We start from the raw sequence: 27,473 nt of genomic DNA, 5'->3' as shown, positions 1-27,473 counted from the left end.
GCCCTGCACGAGCACGGGAGCGCGTGAGCTCACGAGCAGGAGCACGTTCACCCGACGGCGGATGGACCTACGGACGTGGCTAGCCCCTAAGGAGCTTCACCCCTAAAAGCGCTTTGACAGCACGCGCTGCCTCCGCGCTCGACCACGTGCTATGTTCTCCACGCTACTCCACGCCAGGTTGGTTGCGCTGGCTCGTGTCATTCGCTACGGTTCATATCAACGGCGTAGAGGAGCAGGCGCATATTTGCGCACGTTCGGCTTTGCAGCAAAGGGCTTGTGTTTCGTCGTACATTGGTGGCTTGTCTGTCGTGGTGCCGTACAATGCGAGCCCGCACGCATTCGCTCGGGACGAATTATCCGATGCGGAGCCTTCCTGAGTTCGAACTATCAAAATTTTCCTATGGAAGCTTGCCGGGACTTTTGAACACGATCAAATTAAACGAAAAGTCGAATTAACCGAAGTCGAACTAACGAAAGTTTACTGTAATCGAAAAGTGCCCCCATGGACGACATGCCGGGTGCGAGCTCTAGTTCAGAAAATGCAATGCGCGTCGAAAGCAGTTGACACCCGTTGCGCCACTCACGTGGCGTCTTCCTGCTGCCGTAGCCGATCCAACTCCGCTGGCGTCAGCTTACGCAGCTCGGGGGGCGGCGCGGGGGGCAGGGGCGGCATCTGCGCCGGGGTCGGGCGCCTGGTGCCCGGAACGCTCGCTGCCTTAGCGAACACGGGCGCAAAGAAGAGACGCCGCTCCGCCGCAGTCGGCGCGGACAGCTCCAGCACCTCTGACGGACCGAACAGCCGCTGTACCTGCGACGGAAGAAAGGGCTGGGTCAGCCGTCGGCTAGAGGCGTTCCTCGCGCGTCCGTTCAGTCGTGAAATGCGACAAGAATCTTATTTGGCACCCCCGCCGGTGCAGCTTACCTCGGGTGGCAGCTGCTCGAAGGGCACGTCCGCGGTGGCCAGCCAGAGCACGGGCGTAAGGGGCTCCAGGTCCTGTAGCAGGGTGACGAAGGTGGCCCTCACCGCCTCACCCAGGGTGTCCCACCACTGACAGAGGTGGGGCAGGTAGAGCACACCGGGCAGCACCCGCTGACACTCCAGGAACACCTGAAAAGAGATTGCTAGTGAGGTACCATTCTTTCCACAGTGAGAGCCGTTATTAGTGCAGGCACATTTCTGTTCGCGATGTCACGACCCAGAACCGTCGGTTGTGAACCACGAGTCAAGTGGCATGTGTGCAAAAAGTGCGACAGAAGTCGTCACATGCCTCAACCTACGCCTTCTATGTTGACAGGCCGATACTGCTCTTATTTCTGTCAATTGAAGCAAAATTAATCCGAATGAAGATGTCGTAGCGGGCGTTTGGCTGATCGTGAATGCCAACAACGGCGACGCTTTGGTCGTCTGCCCATCACCGATAGGAATTTCCCAGCTGCATTCGCGGTGCCAACGTTGCGCTAGGCATAAAAGTCTAGTTCACCTCTCAACTGAAAGATGGCGGACGTGCTCGCGTGCCTGTGCCCGTCCCACCAAACTAGTTCGCCCTTTGGTCCGCGAGCATGGGCGCTACGCCGATCCTAAGGGAAGTGCCCCATATAATTAAGTGCCAATCATCACTCTCGGCGATGCATGGTCAGCACCCACGAGATGTTTAAGAAGAAGGAGTCGGGAGGCATCCCGTCAATCCCCCCCCCCCCCCCCCCCCCCCCACCCCCCCAAGATTTCAGCGCGAGCAAGTGGGGAGACCAAGCAAAGTCAGGACACCTTCCAAGAGAGAGAATGCACGGTACGCCGTGTCAGTGTAGAGTGCGAACACCTCCGCTTGCTGACCTACTGCTGTCAATTCTTCACACACCGAGGCATGTTGGGATTGCCGGTATCTGGCGTTCGAGTTCGAAGAGCGAATAGAGACAAAGGAAGCTAGCTCTGCATCTGCCGACTAATCTTTCCAACCAAAGCTCGGTGCCCTGACATCCCTGCGCACCCTCACCTCCTCCTCTCTCTCTAAATTTCTATCTATCGGTGAGAGGCAGAAATTTTAAGCCGGAAACGTGTCACGTGAAACTGTCCTGTAGGAGACTAAACACTTCCTGCAAACGCACCTGAGCGCAGGCCTCCTCGGGGGCCCGAGCGGTGACCGCGTGCAGGGAAGGCAGGTCCATCCGGTGCAGAGGGAGGTGCTCCAGCAGGTGCAGCACGGCGGGAGCCACGTGCGTCGTCTGCCCCAGTCCGCCCCGGCCGCAGATGAGCAGCCGGGGACGGTGGCTCACAGCTGCCCCGCCCGCAAACCGGGACCTAAAACAATGCGCGCCCCGCGTGTCATCACTTTTACGGCGACGGACGTCATTGGCGATAGAAGAGGCATTTGATATCTTGTGGCAGGCTTTGTAGCAGGCAAACTGTTGACTTGGAGCAGCCACTGACACTTTTGGAGCGGATGCCAACTGTTACCCCCGTCATTTTAAAATAACGAGTTAATTGAATCGCTGAATGGGTTCGCATTTGATAATGACGGAGAGTTCCTCTTTGATACTGAAGCATATTATACTCATCATCTTCTGTAGTAAGAATGGATGGGATGCACAATTAAAACACAGCGGTCTTTCTAGAAATAAGGCTCAGCACAAGTAGGTTCCATTTAAAATGGGTACTTAAAATTTGTTGAAAAATGAAGCATAGAGAAACACTTCAGTTAATGACATAAAGCCCTTCTCTCTCCCCCTTTTACACTCAATAGTTAATTTAGCATGTAAACATGATTTCTCTAACGTCAGCAAAAATCAACATATCCGCTAAAGTCTGTCCATACAAATACATCCCACCAAGTTTTATGAGCACCAAACTAGAGACACTAATATCATAAGCAGCAAAAACCACCACCCACAAATATTTTTAAAACCTACTCGTACTTTTGCGATTTAGAAGCGACACTGCACTTTAGCTACGTTCGAACCGGAGTTGAGTTAATGTTCACTGCCCTTACAATTTGGCTGAACGTAAAAATACCTTGATTACCGGATCTATTTCAAATATAGATTCGTTTTCCTCCTTTCGCGTTGAAGCTTTTTAAAATTGGAAGTCGGCCTATAGTCAAGACCAAAAAAAGGACAACCTTTATAGTACTGAGCATGATTTCCGAGTCAATCACGCTAACCCATGTGCTCCCAGGTCAGCCGCTGCTCCTAGCACTTCAGTGCAATGCGGTGAAGCTCGGCAAGCATGAGCTACAGCGAGGCGTGAAGGCACGCAGCAGATATACGATTGGAAGTAAAAGACCCTGGTTCTGTCCGATTATACAGCAGCTGCCGTCCCGCTACTTCGCCAATAATTCTCGCAACTTTTAGCTCCTGAAGTCGCCAACATCGTCTGGAAATTCGGGTGACGACGGGGACAGAGCAGCTGACACGCAACTTCAGTGCTTGCTTTCGTCCCAATTCAAAGCACAGGCGACGCTACCAGCTAATGCGACCGATTGAGTAGTGTCAAAAGTGCGGCATCACGGCATTTGTCATATCTGTCGGCTAAACCCATCCAGTGCGGTGAATGCCCCTGGGCTCGCGCTTTTAGTAAGTGTGTTCCCGCTTGTATATGTTTCAGTCTTTAATTGCGCTTTGACATGAGATGAAACAAACTACCTAAACGGTGGAAAGCGATGCTGTGAAATACATATTTGTACCATTTTCTTTTCTCTCTACTTCTCTAAATATTAAAATTGAGCAATAACAAGGTATCTTTATTCTTGCTTTGTTTAGGCCCACCTCAATGCAGGTATGACGCAATTCTCGGCAAAAATAGCGCTTTGGTGCAAGACATCACAAAATTTCGTTTGTGGCGCAATTCGGCGCAAGCGGCACAGCACTTTCATTGCCGTGCGACCAGTGGTGGGAATGCCCGTGAGACTTTTGGAGCGGGTGTTGTAGCAGAAAAAAAACATTTTGGAGCAATCACCTCAATTTTTGCAAGGGGTGCTCCTTTCATTTGAAAAGGTTACATGCCAATGTTTACAGATCTACGACCCGACGTGCGATCTCCGCAGCACGGCACACGCACGTTCGTTGCCACAGAAAGCGAGCAAAGTATGTGCCATGCGCACGAAGGCCGAAAATGGCACCGGCCAGAAGCCCTTGTCGGGCAGTTAGAGAATCAAACGAGGGACACATGCTAGGCGCGTGGCAAAAAGAAGCGCAGATCGGCGACTGATGTGTCCATCGCCAAAATGGCATTTGACGTGATGCGCTTTAATGTGCATGTGTGGTCGGGAGTTTGTTCCATGACCTACGGATTTTGTCACCTAAGTCGACGCAACTGCACCGTCACAATGACACCTTCGCAGTTTGCAAGTCTATCGCCAGCTGAGCTACATATACTAAAAATACAGCAGCGTGGCAAGTCGAGAGATAAGAAAAAAGAACTTGCCTTTCAGTTTAGAAAGTGCCATCACAGAAGCCCCGAAGCGCCGAGGTGACCCATCCATGACACAGGTGGCTACCTATGTCGTGGATGGGACGGATGGCCTCAAGGTAACATATTGCGGATGGGTGAAAACTTGTGCCCCCTAGCGTTCGACACCACTCTAGGCCGACGGAAAAGAGTCTTGTCGTCCCCCAAAATCTTCTAGTGGCGCAGCAACTGCGCAATTTCTGCAAAAGATGTTGAATCGCACCCGGACAGAGCAGCCAGAATGAATAGGCACGGTTAGGCACAATTGGCGCAGTATTCCTACCACTGCGTCGTTGATGAGGTGCCGCGGCGGATCCCAGGGTGTGTTCTGTGTGCATTGTGGATGGTCAACTTCTCCACTAAGTTGGGCAGTGACACCGGAGGATCACGCGACACCTTGACATTACGACATCATGTGACAAACCACACTCAGTGTGTGGTTTGTGTCAGTTTTCTCTTCATTTTGCACTACAGACGTAAGCCAGGGTGAGATCGAGCAGACGAGTACTCTGCACGGGCACTACTTTACGTGGCTCTTGCGCGATGCACGACGTCAACGAGGCAAGCGCTCCCATGGTACGATGCCGCACCGTTCTCACTTTCGTTTTGAGCCGTTTCCGAGAAAAGCATACCTGACACTGGGGATGAGCTTGGTCGCATCGGAGGCATCCATGCAGGAGGGGTCTCCCCCCAAGAGGTTGCCAGACTCCCTCGATGTTGCATCGTCTTCCGAAAAGACGCTGCCGTCGTCCGTGTGGCTTCCTGCGGCACAGACAGAACCGGTGAAGCGCTTGTTGAGCGTTACCGATTCGGAACACGGTTCAAGTTTTACCACCAGGTAAAGTGACGCGCCCGTGCCAATAGCTTTGACAGCATTCAACCCTTTGCGGTTGAATGTTGTCTAGTCTTGTGCACATTAGCCAGGAGAAAGAACATATACTACAAATACAGCGTGCAGCGTGCAGAGGTAACAAGAAATAATTATTTTCACGGTGCTTCTGCGTTCTGGCGCTTTCTAGAGATACTTTGACAGTGTGCAATATTTTTAGAAGCATTCTCCGGGAAGGAAACCGAGGTTCTTTGTGCAAGTCTTGCAGTAGAAAACTGTTTCTCTCCGACCTCCTTTGTCTTTCTATCGCTGCACACTATGCAGTCTTTGCTGGTACGTTCTTGTAGCTTGTATACGAAGTGCTGCCTTCCACCTAATCTCTCCTCTGTGTCGGATTGTGATCATGAGATGAGAGTTATTATTCTTCACAAAAGGTTTACAAGACGGGCACTTCCATTCGGATTCATACCATATCAAACAAAAGCTTAGTCATTCTTTCATGGCCGCTGAAGTCTCTGCTCCCATCTGTCACGCCTACCTTGAACAGTTGTTTCGCCGAAGTGTTCAGTGTTTCGTGCTGATCGAGGTGCTTGAGTGAAACCTCTTGAAGTGAATAGTGTGTATTTAGCAGCTGTCGCAGGTGTTAGTGCTAGGAAGCAACGCGGGGTTTTGGCTTTCATAGCGCGGTTCTTTTGTTTCCCTCTTCGCTTGCTTAGCATGGTTTTTTTTTTTTTTTTTTTTTGCGTGCAAATGCCGACTTTTTGGAGATCTCAGATGAGTGATCCCGACAGCGCGCCTTCCAGCAGCCGTGTCGCCCCGAAAGGAATGCTATTTGGCTGGAGGCAATCGGGCGTTCACATAGCAACAAACGTGTCCAGTTACGTTCTCGTCATATCGCTCCGGAGGCTGTCGAGATTCGCACCGGATGCACCGAACGTCCGCGACTAGACACAGCTGTTACGTAAAAAACCTGGCACAGCCAGGTTATTACGTAATAGCTGTCCGCAGAAGCCTTTGGACATCCGAATTCTGCGTTAGCCGACAAATGTTTTTTCTCGGCTTCCGAAACATTTTACGTAAAGTTGTTTAAAGTTGAATGTGTACTGCTATCGTAAATCTTGGCTTGTGATTGCGCCTTTGCAGATCATCTTATTCGTTTTGCTGGAGAGAAGCAAACAACGGGCATAACAAAATCGGTTACATATTCCGCATACTTTCCGAAAAGCGCGAAACACGGAGTCCGCACCGTCCCGACTTCCCAGTCTTTTACCTGCTATCGAGCAGTTTGTATTTGCTGGCTGCTAGCAAATATGTCTACTGAAACTGCAACTTGGAACTAGGGGCAGTGCCGGAAAGCAAAGAGAGAAAGTTTGGAAAGTTTGCTCTCACCCTCCCCAATTTCTGAACTCTTAAGTGATTGTGCAGAAATAAATGCACAATGCCTCTTCCTCCCTCCCCCCTCCCCCCCCCCAAAAAAGCACTAAGCACTATGTTCACTATGTAAAAAATGGTCTCAGTTAGCATCTGTGGGCAAGTAGAAAATCTTGCCCAAATTTATTCACACCGCACGATGAGCGCAACACGTCGCCGTGCAAACGCAGTGTAACAACACGAAGCATAAAAACGGCAGATTTAGGACAACGATTCGGAGTCCATTAAAACAACAAAATTTTCTTGAAAACGCCCGCACCTTTTTACTCACGGTATGCATCGGGAACCTTCCCCATTTTGAAATGGAACGAAGGAAGATTTACTTTTAAAAACGCTCACTGCATCCTCCCGGACCAGTTTGATTAGATCAGCTGACGACGACGGGACTGAACCCATTGAACCTCAACCCCACAACAACCAATTTGCACTGCGTGTTAGTGTGGGTGTCTACTTCCAAGCACCACATCACAAACCTTTCAGTTCTTTGTAGCGTCACCGTGCTGCACCAAACAGAACGAGATCGCCGAAGTCAACGCAGTGCTGTCGTGAACGCTGGCTTCGCTGTCGTGAACGTTGGTTGGGAAATATGGACTTTAGATTTTATATAAAGATGTATGTATTTGTTAGTTATTGTATAATGATGAATTGAAGTGTGTTTTATGGTTTTTATGTTGTGGGGAAATACACAGTGAGGGCATGATGCAGAGCCGTGCATACTTAAGGTTAAGCTTCCTCAAAAAGCGAATGTATTGAACTTGTTCAATAAATAGTATTGCGCACTCGTGGACCCCCTGACTCCCTTCGCTTTCAAAGCACACACAACGATCACGAATGATACTTTCTGTCTTTCGGAAACATCACAGGGGCACTCCTCCGGTCACAATTTTGCTATGTGCTCGCAAACCGCGCAGTTCCTTGTGTCCCGCCATCAAACCAAAACAATACTAACGCCATGTTTAATGTGTGTTGTTGCCAGATCTCACCGGAAGTCGAGACACTGCGTCGTTCAACTCCGCAGCCAAGTCAATTCAAGAGCAAATCCAAGAGTGAGGGGCTCGGCATACTTCTCCTTCGCGGGGGTCAAAAGAGCGGGAGTTTCAAATCTGGAGGTTCTGACTCCCACTAAAGGGGTGTCCAAACACGACACTACAAAACTCACGACTCCGGCAAATCGTGAAAATTGAAGCGGACGCTTCTATTTTTACGGTCTGTCGGAGTCGTGAAAATGTTTGCAGGAGTCGTGAAAATTTTTACGATCACGACTGCTCGCCTTTTCAGATTGACGTCACACGCCACCTGCGTCTGGCTCACCTCGCCAACGCCCTCGCGTACCGCCGTCGCCTCGGCTCGAAGGCCAAGGAGGTCCGGCCTCGGGTGGATTTGGGACATTCCTGCGTCGAAGGGTGCGTTTCGCCCGCCTCGGATCTGCTTTCTTTGTCTAGATTCACTTTCGTCGTGATGGCGTCCGATGCGGTTCCGTATTGTGAGTGGGGGCCTTGAGCGATTGACCGACAGCCAAGAGAGCGTGTGAGTGGCTCTCCGGACCCACGTGATAAGCAGAGCAAGGCCGCCGTGGAGGAAGCGAGGGGGAGATTTGACGAAGGGAAGTTTCCCCCCGGGAAGAATTGACGGAGGGAAATTTCCCTCCGACGGCCGGTAGCGGATCGCGGCAGAGCGCGGCACGATTTGCCGGAGTCGTGAGTTTTGTAGTGTCCTGTTTGGACACCCCTTAAGGCAAGACACTGGTTCTAAAATCGACTTTTTTGTTTATTAATGGATTATAATGAAAATCAGTGTGTATATGTGTTTTGGCTTCCTCTTTTCAAATATTCAATTAGTTCTGCAATATCTCAATTACTTTTTGAGTTACGAAGAAAATAATGAAGCCTAATTAGGTCATTTCTTACGACTCATTAAGGAACTTTCTAATACAAATTTTTTTGCATAAGTGATATGGATTTGTAGCTAAAGACCTGCCATGCAAGATGATGCTATTTATATTTTTGTAAAGATAGATCATTGTATAAAACTAGTCTAATTAGGTCAAGTACACTATTTACAAAGCCTAACGAGGTCACATTATCACTAATAATAAAATTTCGGGCCCATACTGTCATACAAAAATAGCATCACCCTGCAGTTCACTTCTTTCCGAATCCAACGGTATAAAGTTTATAGAAATCCTTGAAGAATAATCTCATGAAAACAACCGTAAGGCTAGGCATGTAGACGAAAAATGCGAAGCTGAGAAAATTGCAGTTGAAGTTTTGACACTCATTGCATAAAATTGAGTAAGGGATCTCATGCAATAATGTTCAGCAATATGAAGCATAGTTCTATCTGAACAAATTGAGATGAAAAATTCTGCGATCCGTTCACAAGAACCTTTAAAAAATAATATAAAACTGAGAAATAATGTCTGCAATGTAAAATAAAGTTATAAAAGAATGAGTAGACTCTATAAGGGGCAACGGGAGGAGGCACTAAGGGTTGCACGTTCCAAAAGCAGATTTTGTTTGGCCCTGAAAAGGGCCTTTGTTCATGTAGCACTCGAAAGGGGAGCCCCCTCACAGCTGTCCAGGACTGTAGTACCCAGCTGTTCCAGTCCGGTGTTGCCTGGAGAACCTCTGCTTTGCATTGCTGCTGCTCTGGTGGGCAGCGTTGGCCTTACGCAAACGCAGATTGTCCTTCTCCATGCTGCGGCGTACGAGGCAGTCACCGGCAGCATAGCCCAGGCTCGCAGCAACGGACTCGCTCATTGCCCGCCTGCCCTGATTGTAGACGGCAACAGCTTCGGCAGCAGCCCTCTTGACACTGTCCAGGGAGGCATTGGCGTTCTTCGAGGTTTGCGTCCAGATGACCGAATGCAGGCTTTCGCTGGCATTTTGCGTCTTGCCTTCGCTGCACCGTGCCAGCAGGTTTTCATCACTGAGCCTTGCAAACACTGGCTCGAGGGCGGACCGCACACAATCTGGAAGAGGGTTCTTGTGCGCAGGTGGACACTCGCCATTTGCCAGGGCTCTGTTGAATTTGCACCACGACTCAGCTCCGTCGGGGCACTTGCTGTGGTCTGGGGCACTGTCTGTAGACGTCATGTGCAAGAGGGTGGCTTCCACTGCCCTCTTCACCCCTGGCACATCGTTACTGTTGCTCCTAAGGGCATAGCTGTAGTAGTTTTGAATCTTCTTGATTCGGTCCTGCGTCAGTCTGCCCTTTCCGCCGAGTGCTTCACCCTGGGCCTTCTTTTTCTCAAGGAGAATACGCAACGCAGCCCCCATCCGCTTGTGCACATGATTGATGCAGTCCTTTTTCTCGACCTTGACGAAGCCGTAGACTTTTGCCTCGGTCAACGCATGAAAGGTTCGGCTATCTCCATCCGAGAGAACTGTGGTGTACCTCAGTCCGTGCTTGGCCAGGGATCTTTGAAACATGGTCAATGCAGCCTCCACTTCCATCCGACCTGAATTGCAATCTATGTTCCTCTGGCACTCGTGGGCTGCATACCAGTCGCCGTACCCCTCTTCCTCGGGCTCCGGTCCCAGGGCACACCCAAGGCAAAAGTTGGAGTACACCACATGGTCAAGAACTAGGCCGGAATACAGCTCGACAATGCAGCCCACACCAATGTGGGAGCTGCGTCCTCTCGTCATCCAAGATCCGTCAAAGATCACGTCGATGTTGCCGACAGGGTTCAAGAAGTCTGCATACAGTCTCTTGACAACTTCTGAGCTGGCAGCTTCACTTGCGCTTGCTGACTTTTCGCAGGCTTGCACATGGGTCTTCAGGTGTCCCTGGAAGGTCTTGTGATGCAGGCCGCGGTGTGACAAGTTCATGGACGCACAGAAGTCTGCGAGGGCAGTGACTCTTTTCCCAATTGACTGAATTCCCTTCATTGCCCTCATGTTCACTTCGAAAGGAGTGATCTTCGCCGTTCCGGCAACTCTTGGTGAGGAAAACTGCTTCTTCTCGAACTCGCATGTGGCACAGACGAGCAGAAGCTTGACTGCCAAGCCATACTCTTTGTCCGTGGCCTTGCTAAGTGTCAGGGTTCCCGCACCGCAGCTTCCGCACTTCGCCTGCGCGAAGAGGTCGTTGAGAGCTTTCATGTCCACTAGAATGAACTGTGTCCCAGCGTCGCGCGTCTGGCCTCCTGTGGTGACGCCGAGAAGGTCGAATTTGCGCTGGGTCGCCGACTTTTCCGATAGCGCACGCTTGCATTCGTCCGATCGTGCGACTCGTTGCGCCTGCTCGGCCGTGGAGTAGTATGCGGTGTCGACACGAACCGCGCTCGCAAAGCTCGACAAACTGCCGCTGCTGCATGGAGTCGCGATGTCTCCGGCTGATGTTTCCGGAGGATCCAAGGCATCCGCGGTGCCGATCGCGGTGGCGCACTTGCAGCAGACAGCTTCGGCTTCTTGTTCCACGGTCGCTTCCTCTTCCTTCCGAACGCTTGCCGCGTGCTCGATTTCAACCGAGCGTCGTCCGGCATCTCGAGAACTCGAAGCGAAACAAAACAAAACACGCGCGACTTCGTAGGAAAGCGAACCAACAATGTTCAACGCAAGCGCGCAAACGGGAACTAAAACGTGCGCTCGGTAACGGAAGAAACAAAGCAGACAGGCCTAGACGGGCGGAGACGGGCCCAGGAGCAGACGACGCACCTCTCGCCAGCGCGGGAACGGAAAGGAGGAAAGGAGAAAAAGAGCGGAGGGGCGCGTTTAGGCCAATAGCAGGGGCGCTAAGCGCCGCGCGTGCTCTGACGTACCGGCACCTTGCTAGCCGGCCAATGAGCGATCGCAATTGGGGCCTTCGAAACCCGCGGAATGCGGACGTTTCCCGATGTTGTCGCGATAACGAATGGCATGGGGACGTGGGGAAAATAAGCGGCTTTCCAACAAGACCAAGATGGCCGCGATCCGACGAGCGATCGCGAAACCCGCGGGGCGCGAAGTTCCACTTGTTTTCATTGAACTCGCTGTGTTAGGGCTCTGCGGGGACATCGTAAATATCATTTTTTTCATGCTTAGACATTGAATTCGACATTGAAACTTTGCAGGCAGGTACCTTAGACTACAATTAATCCAAATATGTGAATTTTGAAAAACGTGAAATTTCGCGTTTTTTTACCATTTTAAGACCCGCGTCTCCCCTTAAATTACGTCCTGTGGCGTAAATATTGCTAAAAAAAATTATTTTTTTCGCGGAACATTTGTTTTGTTAGATGCTTGTCCCAATTAGACTGTTTAAAAAAAGACTTTTTTTTTTTTTTTTTTTGCAGTTACCCTTTAAGCGATGTTCAAAACAGAGTATTACATTTGTGTCCGAGAAATTCATCGCCACTCGCAACCGCTTACGGCGAGATTTCACTCCGGCACCAGCTATCAAAATGCCCTGGGACACTTACGATCTCAGAGACTCTTTCACCGTGGGCTTGACATAAAATTGGTTGTCATTAGCGACCGTTTTTCGTAGACGGTGCATACACTTGATGCAACAAATACTGCAAAAAAATTTGGTCTAGTCGTACGCAGATCAAAATGGTTCCACAGTAAATCCACAAATGACGCCAGGCTCATCGAAGGCGGTCACAAATGCAACGCAGTCTATCAAACTCGTGTGCAAACGAGTGAACCGGCCCGAGGAGACTAATGACTAACTCACCGTCGGTGACCATGGCAATGGGTGACTTGCGCAGCCCCAAGGCAAAGGAGGTCCTGAGGTGCGCGAGCGCCCGCTCCACTTGTGCGCAGAGGAGCGGCCGCACCGTCAGGCTCAGGGGGCGGGCAGGGGTGGCCGCGCACCGCTGCGCCGCGGGGACTATCTTGCGCATTGCACGCTCATAGTCTTCCGGGAGAATTCGGACGGCGTCGATGTTGAGCTGGAGCTTCTCCTTGGAGGCGTAGATCTGGGGGAAGCTGCGGCGGAGGGCGGCCAGGGCGGCCTCCGCACACAGGGCCTTGAGGTCGGCGCCGCAGTAGCCCGTGCAGCGGGCCGAGAGCTCCGACAGGAAGGGCCGGCCGGGTGGTGGCACCCAGTCTCTTGTGTGGATCTCCAGGATGGTGAGGCGCGCCTGGAACAAAGCTGCGCTGTTCCACTCAACATGTCTGGCAACATGGTCCTGAAGTATTCGCCGCCACTTGGCGGGAGTCGCCGCGGTATATTCTGCTCTGGCCGACTTCCTGTAGCGCGTTTATTTGCAATTGCAATTGTAAATGAGAAAGGCCATATTTCTTCGGGAAGCAAATATTCGCATTACATTTGTGAGGAAGGGAAGAAAACGGCAGTACAACAATCGTCCTCAAGGATCACGCTGTACCGCACGGTGCCGAGCGCAAGACACAGAACTCTTTCTTCCTTTGCAAACTGTAGCACGCGCGACGATGCAAAACTTTTGTTTTGTGTGTGCATTTGTTTTTGGATTATTTTTTTTTTTTTGTCGACTAATGTTTAAGTTGCTATGTTCATTGTTTGCCGTGCTCTGCCCATTTTTCTTCTTTTTGTGTAATTTTTGCAGACAAGATTTTGAGATATCCCCAGGTCCCTCCTGAAAATCTTCCAAAATAAGCAATGAGTAAATATGCATTGTGCCGAAGGGAGTTCATTCCATGACAAGGAAAACTTCCGACTTAACAGATATTTCAAGATAGCTGCACACGAGTTACAGTACAAAAAATTATGTACAGTGTAACTGATTATATGACTTTTGCAGGACCGTTGCAAAATCATTGTATAATCTGAGAGTCGTATCATCTCAAAAAACAATTGCAAGTACAGTGATTGACCTCGCTCGAAAAAGACAAGCGGAGGTTTTAAATGATGTCCAAGCTAATAATCTGCTCTACTTTGACAAAGGGTTGGCGAGACATTGTTCGCCAGCGTGCACAATCGCGACGATGGGATCCTTGTTACCTTTCAGGCTTTCCAAAAATGAAAACTGTGGGAATTAACGGAAGCATGCTTAATCCGGGAGAAGCAACAAGTTTATGAAAGTGACATGCAGAGGAGTGCAAGGGTAAACAACAGACGAGAGAACGATGGGATGAGCAGAGCAAGGAAGCAACGCGAAAACACCGAGGAACTTGACAACCTGGGGAGGAGAAGGGAAAGCACTGTCTTCTGTTCCCTCCCGGCTGACAAATTTATTGGGCATTCTCCGCCGGAACATTGTACAACGCGGAGACTCGTAGAATCACATGTCATGTAAACTAAACTTTTAATACATTATTTCTATGGGGAGTTCGTCGGAACCAGGCAAATTAGTCGTAAAACATGGGACGTTGCATAAACCAGGGAAAATAATCAAAATTCCCCTGTACTACCAAAAACAAAAATCTTTCTTACATTGCTGTGGCGATGACAGTGCTATACTTCGTTTCAGCTTCGGTGCGAGCGGGGCTGATGTTATGAGCCGAAGGGCCAATCAAACAGCGAAAGAGGCACAACGTCGTGGCGTGCTCTCTGCAGTTGATAGAACCAGCCTGTATTCGCCATCTCTCTGTGCGTGCTCCTCCGTCAGCTAGTCTTATCAAGCGCAGAGAGCATGCCATGACGCTGCGCTTATTGCAGCGTATGATTGGCCCTTCGGCTCGTAACATCGGCTGCACTTGGACCGAAGCTGAAACGAAGTATAACACAGAACATATGTTGCTTCGCGGTAAGGTTACCCACAGAAACTTGGCACCAATTTGGCGCCTTGAAGGTGCGAATGTCGTAGTGCGTGACTGCCTCCAAAAAAGAGCCCGGCAGCTTGCACTCCGACGGGAGAGAGAGGCAGAGTTTGCGTCTCTTGCAGTCGCACGTCCCAGCTTTGACCCTCTATTTTGAGCCAGCCCCCCCCCTTTCCGCCAAAGCCTAGCAAAACATTTCTTTGGGGGGACCCACCCATCTGCATCAGCACCACCCGGATACAAAGCCTTTGCACTGCATTTTCTGGGTCACCGACAGGGAGGAAGCACGCTTTCCTGCCCTTTCCACTCCTCGTTTCCGTGCACTCTTTTTACACTACTGTAAAATACCGGAGGAGCATCCACCCAACTTCCACTGAAAAATGGAAACGCTTCCGGCGAATTTTACGGTAGCCATTTTTGTTCCTTTTTGTTGCCCTTTCTACCTGTTTGCTCTGCAAACTTTCTCACACCACCTGCTTCTGCTCCTCCCGTTCCTGCGTGCAGGTGTCTGTAGCTCAGTCGGTAGTGTGCTCGGCTTCCACTCCGGGGACCGGGGTTCGATCCCTGGCACAGGTTGTCATTTTTCTCGAGGTCGTTTAGCGGTTACGGACTGACCAACCAACACATTTCGTGCTTACGCGACTCCCAAAGTTGGTTGGCCCTACAAAGCCACCGCTTTAAAAGTAGGTTTACTGCCCATGTCGATTTTATTCCCGACACTAGAGACTGGGGCAGAGAGACACCCACCTGGTGGCAGGGCAGGGCGAAGTGGAACTCCCGGTCGAAGCGCCCGGGGCGCCGCAGAGCAGGGTCGATGGCATCCACCCGGTTGGTGGCGCCGATCACGACCACCTCACCGCGCGAGTCGAGGCCGTCCATGAGTGCCAGCAGCGTCGACACGATCGAGCTGTGGATCTGGTCCTGCCGCGTCGACCGCACGGGCGCCAGGCCGTCGATCTCGTCAAAGAAGATGATGGACGGACGCATCGAGTAGGCCTGCAAGCACATCCACAGTTCTTCAACACGCCTCCAAAGCACCCGTCGGGAACTCCATTTTAATGCAGCACGCCTTCCTCAAACTTTTTGATCTCGAGAAACTTCTGGCTGCCTTGGGTGGCAGAGAAGGAACCACTTCTGGTTTTGGCATTGATGCCATAAAGCAGTACAGGAGCGTATATGTCTAGTAGACAGTAACGGTAGCACACAATGCTACAGAAAAGCGCTTCGAGAGCGCGTGCTGCCTCTGCGCCCGACCACGTGCTACGTTCTCCGCGCTATCCCATGCCAGGTTGCTTGCGCTGGCTCGTGTCATTCGCTACGGTCCATCTCAACAGCGTAGAGGAGTAGGCACATATTTGCGCACGTTGAGCATTGCAGCAAAGAGCCCATGTTTTGCCGTACGTTGGTGTTTTTTCTGCCGTAATGCCCTGCAATGTGAGCCCGCGCGAATTCGCTCGGCATGAATTATCCGACGCGGAGTCCTCCCGAGTTTAAACTATCTAACTTTTCCTCCCATAGAATGTATGGGCGCTCGCCGGGACTTTTGGGCACGATCAAATCAAACAAAAAGTGGAATTAACCAAGGTCGAGCTAATGGAAGTTTACAGTAGTAGGGTATGTAACGGGGTGGCAAAACTTCTTGTAGGAGCCATTCCGGAATGGCCACTGGAATAGCCTCACGCCTCACTCCCCGTGGCTTCTTTTCGCAGTTTTTTTTGTACTCTTCACAGTCGCACGTCGGTTGATTCAGTGTCCAGATCATGCTGAAGCGCCAACTACATTTTTTTTTTATTGACAAGCGTGATCCAGACAGTTTAGGTTTTCAATGCTAGTTTATGGCTATTCTTCATCTAGAAGCAACCAACAACTGCGCTGCTGAATGCCAGTTCGACCTGTCGCAGCGGCTGGTGCTGCAGTAAAGTCTGCAATGGAGCGGGATCTTAACTGCGACGGCAAACACAGAGGCTTCCGCGGGCCAAAGTCTGGATAGGTGGGGACGCCTTCAGGAGTTGGTCAGGCTTGCAACGTATCCTGCAGAAGTGCAAGATCAGTCCCTACCTGTGACGTGATCACCGAGCAAGCACGCAAGATGCGGTTCGTGCTGTCACTTGCAAAGTGTGAGATTTCGTTGGACTCCGACGACGTGCTTCGAGAACGCAGCAGCGATGATGACGGTACCAACATCACCAGTGTGGACAAATCATAGACTCTAGTCGCGGACAGAGTGACATTGAAAAAGAGCAGCTTCAGCTGCCCCGCCTCCCATGTGAGCATCCTAGTTTCAACAATGCCTGGGCATTTCATGCGCCACATGCATGTGCAGCCCAAGCATGCCGAGGCATCGATCATCGATCATGTGCTGGAGGCTGGGCTCTCGAAAGAGATATCCTGCCGTTCTCACTTGTTCGCCTTAAAATGCGGTATGTCAATTGTAAGCGAGTTACGGGTGCTGCGTGATGCGAATCAGAAGCATAAAACAATGAGCACAGACTAAAAGACCTCCGAGAAACGTGAAAGCGGATGTAACTATCACTTTAAAGCGCCTTCACAAGCGCCACTACTTCAGCGACTCACCTGGTCGAAGAGCATGCGCAGCTGCCGCTCCGACTCCCCAACCCACTTGCTCAGGCAGTCGGCCCCCTTGCGCATGAAGAATGCCACCCGTCGGTCCCCACGGCTGCACTCGTTAGCCAGTGCCCGCGCCACCAACGTCTTGCCCGTGCCTACACAAGGGAACGGGAAAGAACAGGGCGCTTCTTTTCAGTGAGGAGGAAAACAAACACAAGACACAAAGCAGACGACTCTCCAATGACGCTGAGAGGATAGTTTGCGGCTAGAGGAGAAAAATTAAGAACACAGAGAAAAAGAAACAGAAACTTAAGAGCTCGGGCAAAGTAGAAAATAATAAAAAATAAAACACACCAGAAAGAAATAAAAAAATTAAGTGACACATCGCAAAAAAAAAAAAAAAGAACTGAAGGCTCCTCAACAAAAAATGGACGCATCTTTACGTGGTGAATGATGTTGATTGGGGCGAAGCTCTGGTGGTGCTGATGATACTCATTTTATTGTTCATAGGTAGTGCTAATGGAGCCATTTTTTTTTTTGATTGCTCATAGGTGTGCTGAGTTCCGGGTTGTGTTTCGACTTTATTATTACTGCTTTATGGTCTGTGAAATGCATAGCCAGTGGTTTTTCTAGCAGATCAGCTTGGATCCGCTAGAAGCCGTGGGAATGCATCTCCACCGCTTAAGTCAACAGTCGATGTCAGAAAGAGAATGTGTGGTATGGATCGTGGTTATATACGCAGTTGAGCATCTGAACACAGCGCCCTCTCGTCTATAAACGTTGAGACAATGCATGCAAAGTTTAACGTGATTATATACACATTTGACTGCAGCACCCTCTCCTGTATAGACGTTGAGCGGCTGCATGCAACGGAGTGTAGCATAGTGGTTAAAACGCCTGCCTCGTAAGCAAGCGGTCCAGAGTTCAAATCCCCGTGCGGGCGTACGTTTTTTTGTTTTTTTTTAAAGTGGGTCGATCCCGGAGGCAGTGCAACCGATGTGAGCACGGACGCCAGACAAGGCTAGACCCTAAGGAGCTTTGCCTCTAAAATGAAATTAAGGACATTCCAGAAAAGAAACTGGAGATCAAGTAAGAGTCCGTGCCAAGTCAGAAAGGAAAACTGCAGGTCCCTCTTTGTGAACCCTTCCCCACAGGCACACCCACTCAAACACAGGAAAGCCTTGTCAGCAATTTCGTTGACTGCAGGTCTCATATTGTCCAGATGTACAGTTAAAACTCTAAAAAAAGCTGAGAAGAGCTGCGAATTACTTTGTCAAATAGGGAATTGTTTAAAATCTAAATTGGCATCTTTCGTGCCTTAAATTCGATAAACCTACCTTTAGCGCAACTGTATTCGGAGAGCCGCCGCGATACCATATTCCCGCAGTGCCCGTGCGCCGAAAAATATGATTTATATGTGCACAAATCTAGTTCCCGCACCGCTGGTGCAAGATGGAAACCTAGGAACCCATGCCGAAGCAAATTACTGTAATATCCCGAGAGATGGCCCACCTAAAAGCGGGAGCAAACCGGGCGAAAATGAGGAGTGGACTAACTTTCAAAGTGTGATCGAGAAAATTTTTTAAAAATGTTATTTTTGTATTTTGTGATTTGCTAAACTTGTTTTCCCATTAAGGGGCAATGGAGCACAGACAACTGTCCTTCCCAGTCTGCACAGTTTCCTTATCTCCCGCCGTGGCTAACTAACCCCATTTCGGCCGACGTCATCATTGACCAGGGAAATGCAACTACTAGAAACAAATTGTCTTTCTACGTTTTCGAAACAAAAGAAGAAAAGGCAAATTATGTCGAAAATAGGGGTGGGCCACCTTTTGGGGGTGGGGCATCTTTCGGGATATTACGGCAAGGCTGTTTCTAACACCCTAATAGGTGCCCCTGCACCCCCCCCCAAAGGCGCAAAAAGAGCATCCTTTTCGATCAGAGCACAAAGGATTGCCACATTGTCCTCGAGGGTGCTTTGTTTCCCAACACAGAAGTCATTGATAGGACAAACGCACGGCATTGTTGTCTCTTTCCAATACCTAGCGTCCTTCGCGCCATAGGACATTGCAGTCCTGGCAGTTCGTCTAGAAATGCTAGAGAGAAAAAAAGCGAGCGAACAGAAGGGTTACCGTCGTCGCAGCGTTCAGCATCGCGTCCGTTTTGGTTTCCGTCGACCGTCTAGCCACGGTGACTTGCAGCAGAAGGGGCGTATGTTGCATCTGCCTCTGCCACCACCGGGATTGCGGCGGGCGACGACACAGTGCTTTGAAAGTAGTTCCATCGAGGAACTACTTTCCGAGGATGCGGTACAGTCATACACACCCCGGGCAACATACAGTTGAACCCGGATATACCACATTCAAAGAAGATCGTAAAAAGTTTGATATACCAATACAGTAAAACCTTGTTAATTCGGATCTCACGGGACCGGCAAAAATGTCCGAACTATCCGAAAGTCGAAATATTGGAAGGACAAAAAAAAAAAACAGCGCGAAAACGATTCCCTGTAACATACCTTTATTTTGTAAAGAAATCTGTTATTGCCACCTGCTTCCTGGACGACATTTGGGCGGAGACGGCAACTTTCCTTTGTGCGGTCGAGTGCTCCACCGCACTCGCACTGTCAGAGCTACGCATCCCGTGTGCTGACGATCTAGCACAGCACCGCCTCATTTAGTTTCCAGTAAACCACCTTCCAGAGCCACTTTCTTTTCGCGTTGAGCTTCTCGCTCTCGAAAGCCTGTAGGATCTCGGCCTCAATTTTCATGTATGTGGCCACAGCGCTTCTCTTCACAGTCGTAACTTTCAGTCACTTGTTGTCGAAAGACGCCATCCTTCAAGACCCTCAGTATTTCCACTTTCGTCGCTAAATATATGGCCTGGTACAGCTGCAATGGAAAACGAGCAGTACAACTAACTGATGATCGGTGCGGCAAAATCCTGACTATTTTTCCCGAGTGCGCCGATAGCGAGAGTGCCAGTCACGTCGCATGTTTCAACGTGAAGGTGGCTGGCGAAACATTGAAGGATAAGATAGCTGTTAAAATGGCGGGCTTTAGGATGGGTCATGACTGCGGGATGAGTAGGGGGATCCGAGATGTGGTAGTAACTCAAGAGCTGGGGATGTCATGGATGAAACGTTGCATGTAGCCGCTCACTGTCCATGCAGGAGAGGGCGCTGGGGTCAAATGCGTATATAATCGCGTTAAACTTTGCATGCATTGGCTCAACGTTTATAGACGAGAGGGCGCTGCAGTCAAATGCTCTAATGCGTATATAACCACGTTCCATACCACACATTCTCTTTCTGACATGGATGAAAATGAACGAAGGGCTCGGCATGCTGCGGCTCACCGTATATGCAGACAAGCACCACCAGAGCTTCGCCCCAATCAACATCTATCACCACGTAGAGATACGGTCATTTTTTTTTGCTCATCTTATTTTGGGGCTACGGAGTCGTGCAGCATCAGCAGTGTTTGGGGAAAGGGTGCAGACTGCTGTTCGGACAGCAAGCACTCCCTGCTCTCCCTACTTGTGCGCACGTGTGCCCTTCCCCTTGTTTTTGACATCCTCCACTTTTTTACAGCGGAGCTGTTAAGGGCTAGGATTCCCAGGATCGCGTCTGTGTATGCAGACACAAACCTAGATGGACAGCTACCGCCATCTATTAGCGACGGCAGCAAGCACACAACCAGCATGGTTTCCGTTGTCGCTTGTAGATGGCGCCAACCTTTTCAGCTATAATAGAAGAATGGATAGTTGGGCGCATTGGTGGGAATTCATCGTAGGAAACAGCGTGAAAAACGGACGACGACGACGAAGAAGCACGCAGTGTATCGAGTACAGCTCCGCCGGTCTTCCTTCTTCACGAAAGTGGAAAGGCTGAATGTTTTTTTTCTTCTTTTTTTTTTTACAATTCATTGTTGTTTTTTCACAACTGCTTTTTCGCTGCACATCTTAGAGCGTGTATGCTGGCTTGGCAGTCTGCCAGCCCTGCAACACAAGCAATGTGCTCAAGCGTTGTGCTCACCACCGCCGCAATCGGATAGCAGGAAAAGCAACGGGTGGCCGGGCTTCATTTGCAATTTCGAGCATCCCCGCCACGGGAGTTTGATACAAAAACACAACGCTCCTATAGTATTACATGTAGTTTTCAAGGGGATGTTTGGATTGTTTGATTTAAACAATAATTCGAAATGCCCGGGCGCGATATAACCGGGCTCGACTGTAGTTAGGCAGAAGCGGAGCACGGAGGCTACCACCCACCGGGAGGTCCGTGGAAGAGGACGCCCCTGGGCGGAGTGATCTTAAACTTGTCGAAGACCTCCGGGTAGATGAGGGGAAAGAGGATCATCTCCTTCAGCTGCTCCAGGTGCCCATCCAGGCCCCCCACGCGGTCAAACGTCACCTGCGGAACGTCACCGGTCCCAAAGGAACATTCGATCAGCCGGACATGTCACACGCCGCGAGTGTTCTCAAACTTGAAGAACGTCCAACTCTCTCGAACGAGAGCCGACGAACCCCTCTTGGTCCCTGCGGCAACGCAATAAGGTTGCGATAGACAACAAAATATTTTTCTTTGTTTACTGTCCAGAGCACCTTCTGCCATCCTGGCAGTTTTTATGGCAGCTCTTCGATTTCGAAAGAGAACAAAGGGGGAAAAAAAACAGCAACCGTTTCTTTGCACGACGCCTTCGCACCGTATATGTATCGGATGGGGTTTGGCTCGTAGTAACGCATCGCCGGGTGGCCCAGATTTGTTGAAATGGCGACTAGAATAACGCTTTCACTTGGGGGCTTGAGGAACCCTTGAGGGTACAGTAAACAGACCGGTTGGAGACGCATTGAGACACCGCTGTTGAAGTAATACACTTATAAAGTGAAATACCATCCGAACAAGCTCCAGATGAACAAACTTCCAGATGAACAAACTTCCAGATGAACAAACTTCCAGATGAACAAACTTCCAGATGAACAAACTTTCAGACAAACTCACTTTCAGATTAACTAACTTTCAGATTAACTAACTTCCAGATGAACAATCCCCCGTAAAAGTCCCCAGCAAAACTTTATCGAGTCCAATGCATTCGGTTGAGTGAACTTTCGCTTATTGAAACTTGTTCTCGGAGTCCCTCGAGGTTTGTTCGACTGGTACTTCGCTGTACTGCCGTAGGCACGAAAACCGTCACACCAATATGTGTGCCACTGGATGGGCGCCGCATTTTGGAAGGGGTCCGACGAACGAGCGTGCGGCGTAAAGGGGAAAGGGCGCTCACCTCCTTGTCCACTTGCATGGGGTCCACGTCGGCCAGGCTGCAACCGATCTTGGCCCGGTCCCGGAGTACCCCCTTGACCAGGTCCTTCTCCTGGAAGTTCAGTGGCAGGCAGTGGTTGCGGGCGCGCACCATGCTGCGTGCCTTGCGGCGCTCAAACCGCCGCTCGTCGTCGCTCGAGCTGCTCGTCGACGAGCTGTTGTGCGTGGCGTGGCGCTTGCTGCGACGGCGGAGATACAGACCTTTTTCACAAAAGTGCGGAAAGGAGGCACCATTGCATTTTGTTTTCCCGTGAACTTTCTGTCGATGACAGGAAAAACAATCCCCACCACAGTAACCGCTCCTCGCGACGTCTGTGAAATACTTCACGACTAGTTCTCCAGGTGGTTAGCTAATGGACCGGTTAGCGAGATATTTGCCGGGCATTTTTAAATACTCCCGTAAGACGACAGATTCCCTCTTATATGTCGAAGAGCCCAGCACCAGAAACTGCCAAATCACCGACTTGGCGATTTCTGTCGAACTCCGCCGTCCCAAGAACTTCTATATCAACGGGCTCGGAAGGCCCGCCAAAACGGAGCGACTGAAGTCTCTTGGGAGGCAAGAGAAGACTTCTGTTTTATAACGCAAAAAGGACGTCTACAGGTTTTTATGGCCGCCGACGAGGTGAGGATGGCAGAAAGTAGTTTTGGTTGTACGGCCACCCAGTGCCTTTGAGTGTCAGTGTCAACAGCAATACTTATGCGCCCCTTAGCATCCCCAGCGGGCCACTGAAGTTGATTGTTCTGCTATGCCGATTCCGTACGAGTCAAACGAATCGTTGGCCTTTTGAAAAAACGGTGCGAGTCGGTTTCTTAACGTGTCGAGCTAAGATATTGAACGGAGGTGGCTGCGAAGGGTGTAATTTGTGTATCGAAATTTAAATGAATGAGCTTACCCGAACGAAGAGCAAAAAAAATTACCAATGTGAAATTGCCACTCACGACGGTCGTCTGCAAAGAAATCTGGGCGACGCAACGGCCGAGAGGTGGCGGCGGCTGATGACATCTATCCGAAACAGCCCGACAAAGAACCTTCCTTGTTTTGTTCATAAAAACAAGGTTGTGCACTCTGTCGAGAAAGCTTGAGCCACGTTCGACTCAAAAACATGATCTACTATTGGAGATCGGGGACTGTGCCTTCAGTCACCAAACAGACGCGGCAGGTAGCGAAATGAGGCTCTTAACGTTTTACTTTTTACTCGGGTAAGTTCGTCCTTTGAAATGTTTTATGCTCAAGATGAATAGTCTTTGACCACGTATGTAAAACATTTTAGCACGATGCCTTAAGAAGCTGATTCACGCGGTACCTTCAATTTTGACAATCCATTTGACCCGGGTAATAGAACCGAGCAGTCACAGCTGCCGGACTGGCTGCACGTTCGTCAGTCGTTTGCGTGGTGCAAGCTAGGAGTTTAACCGGCGGCCACACTTTACACGGTGCGCATGTTAGAAAAATTTAGATTCAAAGGCCGAAAAATGCGGCACTTCCCAAATGTGTCCTGTTCAGTCTTTCACGTGATTGCAACGGCGCAGAGGTGTTCCACAGGTTGAGGAAAACCCTCTCCCCGCCCGGCACCCACCTCCTGTAGATGGGTCGGTGGGCGGGTGACTTGAAGGAAGGCGTCATCCGGTTGTGCTTGGGAGTGTGGAAGATGCTTGTTATTCGCTTGGACCGCTTTGTTGCCTCTGGACGACGTGAGAAGAGAAAACAAGTCACACGAGGATATCCACGGCACTTGGCCCACAAATATGAGAAGTGAAATGACGCCCCACTTTAGCTGTTTCGAAGGATGGCACCGACAGGGCACGAAGCATTGGGCACGAATAACACGAATTGGGTGTACAATGACCAAATACATTTTTTTTTAAATTCAACCGTCGTCATTCTAATTGATTTACACACATTCCCAGGAACGAAGTAACACCCTCTCCATGTTTTATGCCATGCTGCGGGGTTAGAAGCCTGGAGGCCCTTGGAGTTTATTGCGCTTTATGCGGGAGCAAAGCCGAAACTACAAGCCGAAGAGTGTTGTCCCGGACAAAGAGTGTTAACGCACTTCTCACCCCCTCATTGCATGGTCCAATCCCATTGATTGCAGGCACAATGATGTCAAAACAACTCCTGCGCTCCCAATGCTGACCCTCTCTCCCATGTCCTTGCCACGGTGCATCTAACACCAACATGAGCAAGCTAAGTGCTACTAGAACACAACATCGCTGACCAAGAAACTTCCTAGCTGCGGTACAATTTCAAGAATAAAAGAGTTCCCTTTCAACCTCTCCTTCACAAGTTGACGACATAGCTCGGAAGTCCCAGTGTTGGCATAAGGCCCCGAGTGACAATATTTGAATGTGGCTAGTCTACTAAACCCGAGCACTCGATTTGGGCGAGTCGCAATCGACGCCTCCACGTGCATTTGGGTAGTGGCTCGTGTCCAATCGCTGCAACGCCGATAATTGCCGAACCCTAGCGATATCTGGAACTAGGCACATGTCCTGAGCTTTGCCAACTCCAACGTGTGGCTATAATAAATAAAAAAAAAGACATCGGCAGAAAATAATTGGTCCAGGTAGACATGGCTTCTTGTTCAGGCCGCTCGAGTTTCTTTAATTTTTTCCGCAACTACCGTTGCATGGGAAGAAACCAATGCGTGTTTCAGGGGTCATAAGTGTCGGGGATCCCTTCTAAGCGGTATATGTAAAACGTACAAAAATTGCTGCACTGCCCAAGCCAGCATGCTTGCATTCAAGCAAAATCATTTACCCTTCCAGGGCAGCTATGCCACGCAGCTCAGCGGCTGCAGTATCTATTCGACAGCCCTCGCACCGACCAAGGTTCGAGCCCCACAGGGGTCGCGCAGCACTGTTGGCATGGCGGTTGTTCACGACGCTCGTTCGAGATGATTTTCTCGTAACGAGCCATGGAACACGTCCTGTTAGAACGAGGAAAGACCTAGACATAAACGTACCGACAGGCACCTGGAAGCGCTCCGTGACTGGCTTCTTGGGCCGGAGGTGGTAGCCGTTCATGGTGGGCAGTGGCCCCTCATCCTCCGTGTCCCCCAGCTCAGTCACCTCTGCGTCGGAGCTCCCCTGGGCCCCATCAGTGTCGCTGGCACCCTCGCCACCCTCCTCTCCCGCCTCCCCACGGTCCCCTCGCCTGCTCCGCCTAGAGGACTGGCCCGACTTGAAGAAGGACCGCGTGGGAGGGGCCGCGTCCCGGTGCTGCTGCCGCGTGCGCTTCACCCGGGAATACATGTCGTCCGAAAACTGCAGACAAAGAGGATGACGCGGCGAAATATGTTGTATTAGTACAGTGTCCTTTAATGCAAAAGCATTATCTGCCCCATTACAGAAAACTTTGGCGGCGTGATTGAGCAATGGTACCAAAAATGTCCGACGGCCAAAACTGCTCGGATTGACGTCAAATTTCTCTGGTAGGTTCCTGTAAACAAAATAAATTATTGACTTTGAAGAGAAAATTTGGTACATTTTGGTTTGGGTTGGGGAATCGAACTCGGGCCTCCAAGGTACAAGATAAGCATGCTTCCCCGACTCCACAGCGGCTCCACGTTCTGGCTGATGTGCCTAGTGTGTGCATCATTGCACACGTCACGTCGCAGCCATCTCGCTCACTAAGGGTGCGGCATAGTGCTTGCGTCATTGGGCGCGTGACGGCGCAGCCAATGGGGAGGTTGTGAAGCCACCTCATGAGTGTAAAAAATTAGCGCGCTGCCTCCCACGCGTCACTTGCCCTTCGAATTTTCATCGGTGCTGTCTCTACTGCGATGCACTGTGAAGCCTCTACCTCAGCGGCAGCTGCGAAACATCGTCGCCCACGGAATTACGCCTCAAAAGAAGAAGCAAGGGAACCCAATAAAATTCATCGTCCTGCAGTAAAATAGTTTGAATGTTTCCAGTCTGTGGCCGACATATACGCAGACACACACACACACCGAATCAGCAAAAAGAACTATGATGCATGTTGAAAACATCAATCGAAAACATTTCACCAAAGGGACTATAATGCTTTTTGCACTCCCACACGTGAGCAGTTTTAAGTGTCTCTGCCGAATTTTCTAAGTGGGCACTAAAATGGAGGTTGAATTTGTCTTTATATGACGATAACTCAGTCTATGCAATTTATGCATCCCGAGAGGCCCAAAGTTATGTTTATACCTGGTCTTTTTTCTCCACTAACCTTTATAGTGCCATGCCTAAGTATACTCGTAACAGGCACGTAGCCAGGATTTTCTTTCGGGGGGGGGGGGGAGGGGGGGGGGGGGGGGGGGGGCCACCCATGACAAAATGTTGTATGATTGTATGAGGGGGAGGGGGGAGAGAAGTCCCCAGCAAAATGAAAGATTTCGGGGGGGGGCCAGGCCCCATGGGCCACCCCCCTGGCTACGTGCCTGACTCGTTACATGGTTTACTTTTTAAGGCAGTAGCTTTATAGGGCTAATCAAGCTCTGGAGCCGCATAGGCAACAAAATGTGTAGGTTGGTCAGTCCATAACAGCTAAACGATCTTGAGAAAAACGGCAAGCAGTACCAGGAATCAAACCCCCATCACCAATGTGGGAACCGAGCGAGCTGCTGACTGTGCTACGGATCCAGCACGCAGTGACAGGAGGAGCAGAACCAGGTGGTGTACGAAGAGCGTGCAGAATGAGGAACAGTGGAAAGGTCAGGAAAGCACGTTTTTCCTCTCTCGGCGACCCCGAAAATTCGGCTGAAACGCTTTGTATCCGAGTGTTGCTGAAGGGAAGTGTGCGCAGCATCACGAAGAGGCAATGCTGCAACACAATCTGTTTCCATACAAAACTCTGTTCTGGGCACCACCCCAGACACAGAGGTTAAGGGTCATCCCGCCCTAGGCACCGCCCAAACTAAAAGCGCCGCCCACCCTATAATGCTACCGTATTTAAACGTGTTTGGCAGAATGATCAAACAAACAGCCAATTTCTTGTCTTGTTGTGTCACCTGTTTTCAACAAGTGGACATTTTTTTTTATTCAATTTATATTTTGGTTAGCTCCTTCACTGTTCCAGAATGATAAATCTTTACCTTGAACTTCACAGCAAACAAAGAGATCTACAAATTACTAACAAACTGAACTCAACAACTGTGATAAAGAGGAAGTTATAGTTCTGAATAAAAAAAAATGCAGAATAAGGCCACTGAAAAAAAAAAAAAAAAAAAAAATGTCCCCAGTTAC

General features: G+C 50.1%; 1 protein-coding gene across 2 annotated transcripts in view; it reads right to left on the bottom strand.

The window, feature by feature from the left end:
• Positions 1-27,473, bottom strand: part of LOC8025584 (ATPase family AAA domain-containing protein 2) — an 86,921-nt gene that overhangs the window by 34,876 nt on the left and 24,572 nt on the right. For both annotated transcript variants that reach the window (XM_029982025.3, XM_029982027.4), the window contains exons 6-16: positions 25,226-25,526; positions 23,837-23,942; positions 22,219-22,435; positions 21,209-21,350; positions 16,943-17,091; positions 15,116-15,364; positions 12,363-12,771; positions 5,074-5,203; positions 2,104-2,296; positions 923-1,108; positions 585-808 (exon numbers count right to left, since the gene is read on the bottom strand). In XM_029982025.3, the coding sequence (XP_029837885.2) occupies positions 585-808; positions 923-1,108; positions 2,104-2,296; positions 5,074-5,203; positions 12,363-12,771; positions 15,116-15,364; positions 16,943-17,091; positions 21,209-21,350; positions 22,219-22,435; positions 23,837-23,942; positions 25,226-25,526 (2,306 nt within the window). The remainder of the gene's footprint in view (positions 1-584; positions 809-922; positions 1,109-2,103; positions 2,297-5,073; positions 5,204-12,362; positions 12,772-15,115; positions 15,365-16,942; positions 17,092-21,208; positions 21,351-22,218; positions 22,436-23,836; positions 23,943-25,225; positions 25,527-27,473) is intronic.

The sequence above is a fragment of the Ixodes scapularis genome, unplaced genomic scaffold (genome assembly GCF_016920785.2).
Source record: "Ixodes scapularis isolate PalLabHiFi unplaced genomic scaffold, ASM1692078v2 PGA_scaffold8__174_contigs__length_109621045, whole genome shotgun sequence".
Taxonomy (NCBI): Eukaryota; Metazoa; Arthropoda; class Arachnida; order Ixodida; family Ixodidae; genus Ixodes; species Ixodes scapularis.
This window is presented reverse-complemented; position numbering and strand designations above follow the sequence as displayed.